Source organism: Falco cherrug, chromosome 1, assembly GCF_023634085.1.
Source record: "Falco cherrug isolate bFalChe1 chromosome 1, bFalChe1.pri, whole genome shotgun sequence".
In the NCBI taxonomy this organism is placed as follows: Eukaryota; Metazoa; Chordata; class Aves; order Falconiformes; family Falconidae; genus Falco; species Falco cherrug.
Genome location: NC_073697.1, coordinates 4,761,517 through 4,768,971, shown reverse-complemented (window position 1 = coordinate 4,768,971; position 7,455 = coordinate 4,761,517). Strand labels below are relative to the sequence as shown.

General features: G+C 40.7%; 1 protein-coding gene across 5 annotated transcripts in view; it reads right to left on the bottom strand.

Annotated features, from left to right (window-relative positions):
- Positions 1 to 927: 927 nt before the first annotated feature.
- The window catches only part of STOX2 (storkhead box 2), a 149,164-nt gene continuing 142,636 nt past the window's right edge, over positions 928 to 7,455 (bottom strand). For 4 of the 5 annotated variants that reach the window (XM_055710071.1, XM_005445360.3, XM_027814147.2 and 1 more), the window contains one exon: positions 928 to 6,754. In XM_055710071.1, the coding sequence (XP_055566046.1) occupies positions 6,559 to 6,754 (196 nt within the window). In that variant the 3' untranslated portion in view covers positions 928 to 6,558. The remainder of the gene's footprint in view (positions 6,755 to 7,455) is intronic. The other variant, XR_008732216.1, reaches the window with a different exon arrangement.

The following is a 7,455-nucleotide window of genomic DNA, read 5'->3' as shown; positions in this document are numbered from 1 at the left end:
CCAGTGCAAGGCACTAGATTGGTGCTGGCACACAGCCCTAACCACAGCTTGCCTGGCTTTGCCTTTTTTCTCCCTGTAATTCAAAATGCACAATTTCAAGGAGATGAATCACCCAAAGGGAGCAGATGGATGAAGGGGAACCGGCAAGGACTGTGAACAGCACGGTATTAGTATGTGCTGCTAAGAGGTGACAAGCCAAGGTGCTTATGACGGCACCTACTTCCAACGGACGCTGCTGTGGTTTTTCTGTCATAAATACTCACAGCCGACCTTGGCAAACAGTAGTTCTCAAGTCAAAACTCTGGCAAAGCTCTTGGAGCCTAAACCTCCTCAAAACTTTCTTCCAGGTGGTGCCAGAGGGCAGGAAAACGGCACCTGCAAGTTACATCGTCCACTTCAGCCTTTCCAATCAGCTGCTGTCACAGCATGGAAAAAGAAAGTAATTCTTTGAAGAATGTGAAAAAACTCCTTGCTAGAGCCCCTTCTCTTGGATGTGTGCACCAGGTCCTCCTTTGGCTGCTGAGGATGGAGAGGAGAGGAAAAGAGGGACCTGACACCTGTTGCTCTTGGCGTCAGGATGCTCTTAATGGATTTCTCATTCCCTGGAGCTCAGGTGGATCTCAGCTGGGCGCTCAGGCATTCAGCGGGGATTCACGTTCGCCCTGCAGCCAGCACCTTCACGTCCAGTCCAAACCGGGATGTTTCACAATCGGTGAATTTTCTCCTTTGCGCTCTTAGCTAGAACAGCTCAGAGACCTTTTACAAAGCCTACTCGAACACAGCAAGCTGTTATGACCCTTGTTTTTCTGAGATTCCTGGTTTTCTGTGCAAGGTTTCCTAAGTGAAGGAGAGAGGGAGTGTGTTAAATGGAAATGTATGTATTTTCTCTAAAGACCATCGATGGGTGCAAAGAATCCACTTAAAACATATAACCAAATGTTATTTAATATCTTAAAAAGTAACACGATCCAAAATGGATATTTCACACAACACTACATAAACAACATGAACACAATATTACCATATGGAGGGACTTTCAAATATAGACTTACAAAAATCCCTGTCCTTTTTTTTCCTTTAAATTATTATACTAAGCATGACAAGTAATCATCATTTACAATATGGTACACTGACACAATAAAAACCATGTTACAAATGTGCTGTTATAAATCAGTAACGTTAGGGAAGACATTTCATGAACTGCAATTATTTCATATGAAATACTATACAATATAAACAGAACATCCATCTTGGATGACCTTTACAGCAACCAGAGACCAAGTAATTTTTTTATTTTTTTTTTTCAGTGCAAACACATTTATACAAGGCAGTCTTGGCTGCAAAACTCCCTTCTAACATACAGTAAGTCCCACTTGCATTTATTAACTCATTTAAACCTAATGCAACAGCCACATTCAGTCACTCACGGAAAATTACCTGCAGAATTATGATCCCTTCAAACGTAAATCTCCTCCACATATAAAAGTAACATCTGCGCCAATTACTCCAAGGGCCCTTTCATACTTCTGGGTGGGTATCCTTTGGGTGGCTCGAAGCGCTAGACGACACGGGGGCAGCCCACCACCCGGCAAACGGCCCTTCCGCGGTGGGAAGGGGTGCTGGCCGTCAGCATCCAGCATCCCGGCCGGGCGGCTGCGCGTTTGGCCGGGGATCAACCCAGGCTGCCCTTCCAGAGCCAGGTGCCTGCCTGTGGCCTCCTGCTCCTTCTCTGCGTTTAGTGTCTCGGGGTGGGGGGGGTGGGGGGGCGGGGGAGGACCACGGAAACCCTCAGCTCAGAACTGAGCTTCAATGGAGTTTGAACGACCCGTTCCCATCTCCGTCAGATCCGCGGGAGACCAGGGGCGTTACGCCAGATTTACACCCGCGTAACTGAAATTGACTTTTAGAGCGCCGCTATAAAAGAAGCGTGAGAGTCCCGTTTTCTTCTAGCACCAGCTTGGCTTTCGGTGGGTCCACTGCATGCCTCTCATGCAGTAAGGATGCACTTTACTTATGCTGGGGGGAACATTTTAGATATATACCTTCTTTTTTTATTTTTTAAAGAATTTAGTAAAAAATAGAACTTTTCTCTCTAATACTGTACAGTTTTCTTCAGAAGAGCAAAGAGAATTGTAAACTGTAGGTGTGATACCAGATTGGGAGAGCTATTTGCTTTCTCAGCACGAGAATTTGAACGACTGCATTGGGAAAAGCTCTGCAAAATGTATTCGAAAAACAAATCTTTAATTAAAGTAACGGTTTCCAAAACCATCGCTGGCAGTACTGATATGACTGAAAACTTGGGTTGGTTTTGGCACTGCTAATCCAAGAGTCTCTGCAGGACCACAGAGTAGTTTCCCTTCCTACTCAAACCCAACGCATCAAACTAATAACTTCAGAGTATAAACCATAAGCACTTTGGTTAACTATTAAACTGACTCCAGTAACGAAAGCAACTGGTTAATAAATTAAGTCTGCAGACTCTTAGCCTTTGTTTTTTCCAATGTGCCTGGACACCAGCTAGGGTCAGGGAACTCTGCCCACCTCACAGGCTCCCGAGGCTCAGCTGGTACCACCTCGAGTGCTCCGAGGCCCTCGGGCAAAAAGGCATGACTTAAACGCAAAGTATTATCTGTGTTCATGACGGCCTCCGAGTACCCGTTTGCTTGTTCTCTTTTCTAAAAACAGCTATGGCTGGCAAGCGCTTAGGCCATGGTTTTCATTAAAATATTTGTTTTCCAATACATTTTGCTTCTTAAAGTCGAGTGAACATCGTTTCGCGTACAACGGACGTTTTACGGTGGTGCAAAGAGTCAAATGGCTAATGATGTCTTACTAATTTTAAACTGAAATTTTTAAAACGGCAAAATTAGCTCAACTGATGATTGTATATTAATTTGCATCAGGATAATGGTACTAGGTTTGCTGAAAGAGGTGTTCATAAATTGGGATTTGTATATAAATGTGATCTGCTTAGGTTCAACTGCCACTTTCTTCCTTTGGTTTTTGGAAAATTCTTTCCTTCTTCCCTCTTGAAAGGTGGCTTGTTGCAGCTGGCTACTTTTCAAAAGCCAGCTTAATTTTTCTTGGAAATTCGCCCACGTTCCTTGAACAATAGGCACATACCTTGAGCAGGGACCCTAATACTGCTCCCGGCAAAGTCAGTTAAAAGGCTGTTGGTAATTTCTATAGGAGCAAGTGTTTCAGATGCACACAGAGAACAGAGTGCATATCATTAAAGGAAGAGCTGATTTAACACCCTTGCCAGTTCAGAGAAACCATGACCTGATATGTTGACAAAGATGGAGGCAGAATAGGGCCCGAAGTATTTGAAGGCTGCCAAGAAAATACCCAGAGTGTCTTCTGTTAAACCCCAAACTGTCAATCATATTTCACAGACTGTAGATGTTCCTAATTTGCTAAATTACAAATACATTTTTCAAGTTCTACCAGGCAGAAATTTTAGCAGTAACTGGGGAGAGGATGCAAGGTTTCAGCCTCCCTTTCACTTTTATCCCAATCATGCAGCCCTGTCAAAGTCTTTAAGTGACTCATCTGAAAGCCAGATTGTTAATATTGTAGAAGGAAATTGTGGCAATGGAAACATGATGACTTTATACGCGAGCATTGACACACAAGAGAACGCCATGACCTAATGCTTCAAAGTTTTTAACCTTGCTTTGTACAATACACTTTTCATGTTGCTGCATTTCATCAAATTCATGGAGGTAGTTATATGTGTAAAAAAAATTACCATAAAAGTAACATGTTGTATTATAATAATACATATCAAGTGTGCAAAATGCCGACAGATTTGTGTTGACCCTTTACAGTTGAACACAACACAGATTCAACCTAATCTAACTCTGTAAACCTTTAAATTGATACATTAGAAGAAGAATGATAGATAAGCAACCATGTAATACAAGGCTATGATTTCATCAAAGGATTAGGGTGACATAAAGCACTCAAGCTCCACTCTCGTGGTTTTGTTACCAGAACCTCAAGATGGAATTTCCTTATATTCCATTGTTGATTTTAAAAGGAAAAAAAGGAAAGGAAAAAAAAATAAAAAAGAATTCAACATTAGAACGTTTCTATTTGAAACTTCTGTTTACATTCCATATTCCAAGAGTCACATTAATATTGGTACAATGCCATGTCAACATTAATATGACATTTATGTTGTCTGCTGGTCTCTGGGAACTTTAGGAAATAACATACTATACAGTTTGTAGATATATACTATCGTATTTCGTTGGAATTATGTCTTCTGTACAACCAGCTGCCTGCATAAATTCTGATTAGTTTATGACAAACAAATACTTCCCCCAAAGGTGAAATTTGTTTTTGCTGTTCACATTTTAATACTGCTGTTAGTACTTCAGATCATCACTGTAATTTTTTTCATCATTTCGACATTTTTATTTACTGAATTGATACATACTACTGATGTCAGAGCTCATCTCAGAAACAAAATCACAGTCAGCCACTGCATAGTATATGACAATTCCCCACAAAAACTCTGACTCTACAGTTCGCATGGAATAAGTATGGCTGGAGTTACATACTGAATAAGAAGATGCATCATGCAAAGCATTATATGGTAATTAGAGCACATCTTGGAGGGTATGATAAGGCAGAAGGCTAAAGGCCAAGTGACTTTGATAACCAACCAAAAGCACAATAATTTCCTTTATGTGCACTGAAAGGTCTTATTGCTCCTATGAAATGGAAATTATACACTGAAACCAAGGAAAACAGACCCGTGCATTGACTGGGTTCTTGACAGAACTGCAAACTGATTGTGTCTAGAGTTAGAAAGCTGTTTTGTAAGTAAATGAACTATAACCAACTGTGTAACATAAGGCTTAATCTTCAGTAAAGACTTCTGATGACAATAAAGAACACGAGTGAAGCTCAAATGACTTTGTGTACAGAGTAACACATGTCACCAGAACCTGATGAAACTACTGGTTTTTAATATGTACAGTTGGGTTTCATACCTGTGTACTACAAGAGCTAGACAATGTAAACGTCCCTTTTCTATGCAACAATTTGGGCTGTTGAACATTTTAGCATCTTTATTATTCTTCCACCAATTTGTCTGTTCTGATGCAAAGAAAAAAAAAAAAGTAAAAAAAAAAGTGTTAGATTTGTAGTCAGTTTGTTGCACTACCAGGCTGCATGAGTAACAGAGCAGAATGTGACCCTATACCTAAACATTACTCTTGGAGTTTAACTATCCTTAGAAGTTACTCTGCAGTAATTAGCACGGCACTAATTACTTTGGAGTAACAGTTTAGGGGAGAGCAATTAGGATATACCATACCTACAGAATTCAGATTTCTACTGCCAACCATGTGGACACATTTAATTTCTAGAAACTAGACATGTCCATAACGTGCTAAATTGCCAGTAACATCCACTGAATAAAAAGGCCAGAAGTTTATAATTCTCTAAATTTTGTTCTCTGATAATCACTACAATGTATGCTATTTTTAATAGCCTAATTTAGGCACTCTATTTAATAAGCTACATAAAATAGATTTATGTCCTTCCACTAGAAAGAAATCAATTCTTCAGGCCATACTTGTCACCTATATCATAAAGAATATTTTTGTTCCAAGAAATTAGTTATCCTGATTCCTATATTAACGGCAAGTTGCAATACCAGAAGTGACACAAGAATTAGATAATCTTTTGTAAATACTTGATTTATACTGAAGACATTTGTTATATTTTGTGTCACTCCAAGTTGTGGCTCCATGACAGTTATAACTTTCCCTTCCCTCCCCACTCCCCCCTCTACGCAAAGGCCCACCTCCTTATTTGTGACTACGGAAGGTCAATTAGCAAGTCTCAGTAAGTAAACATCTCTCATACTTTTGAAACACAAGAGGAGAAAGCCACCTCCCTTCCCCACCCTCCACTCTTAGAAAAAACCAAACCAAACCAAAACCCAAACCTCTTTTTACTCACTTAAACGGGTATTTGCAAAATTGTGTCACAAAAACGCACAGTGAAAATGACTGATTCGTACTAATAATTCACAGATAGAGCTGAGGTCATCACTTGTCATGTTTGGCATTGTTTTTCCTCATGGTGATCCTGGCTGGTTACTTTCAGCAGTGGCTCAGTTTTTGAAGTAAAAAACGATCAACTCTGCAGCAGAGTTTAGCCTCTGACCAGGGGCATCACACATCTGTGGCATTTTTTTAAAATGAAGTTGGCAACTGCATGGACATTGAAAATGCAGATTACACTTACAGTGTCTAGACTTTCATATATGTGCTCAGTTACAATTAAGTGAAGCAAAAAGTGTACATATTATCCCTACTGCTATTCTGTTGCTACAGAGCCGCAAATGTGAAAAGCAATACCTTGAAATAAAGATTTCTTTGTTGCCCCTAGTCTATATAGCAGCACAGTTTAAGTATACACTAAAACTGTGGTTGAGATGCTTTTTCTGTTTTTCCCCAAAGATGTAAACGTCAGTCCCAGTGTCGTAAACTTTGCTGTATAGGATGAGACAGAAGATCTGAGGCAGGACGGCTGTCAGACACTAGTGACAGAAGCTTGCAGGCAGTTAGCAGGTTTCTGCAGTTTCTCAGCTTCACTTGTTGGTGGGTCTGCAGTGGCTCGGAAGTTGAATGTTGGGCCTGCGCCACCATGTGCAGGGCTCAGAGCAGGGTTCTGACGCCTGTTGCTTTCAACAATACTTGAAGTGTTGGATGCCAGGCTCTCACGAGTACTAGAACGGAAAAGAAATATATATACACACTCATATATGACATGCCCATATATCTATTGACCAGACAGGAAAGGAGAATAGAGTGTTTTATAACAGGCTTCCTGTGTTTGTAGGGAATGTCACCTCAATGAACCATCTCATTTTGATGGTACGCATACACTCCTCCAAAACGGGTTCCAGAGGTACTCAGCAGTCACCATACTGTAACACAGGTATAGCACTAAGCAGAGCTGAAGCTGTCACACAAACTGTAAGCTGAACCAGTATTAAGCATCTGGATTTTTCAACCGAGGAAATAGCTTCCATCTTGCACATGGAGCATGGTGATTTTCTTTCCTGACTGGTGCCTTTTTGCATGAAGTAAGTTCATCAAATCAGCTCTGTAACTAGGCAGAGCTAGGACAGCAATCATGTAACACAGCTTCCCCTGTTGTCTCCTGTTCTACCTATGTCTTCGTACACAAAATATCAACAAAAAATGCTCCTTTACATTAAACCCACAGTGTTTCTAAGCACAACACTTCAATTTTGCTTTGCAGCCGAGACAACTGCAACCTACAAGACGCTGAGAAATCTCAACTGCCTGGTCTGTGATCACGCCCTAAACAACTAGTGCTGCTACTTCATTCACAAAACGGACAATATTCCTTTAGTTCTAACAGGGTTTATCCGCGGGAGTGACAGGACACTTAGCACTTTTA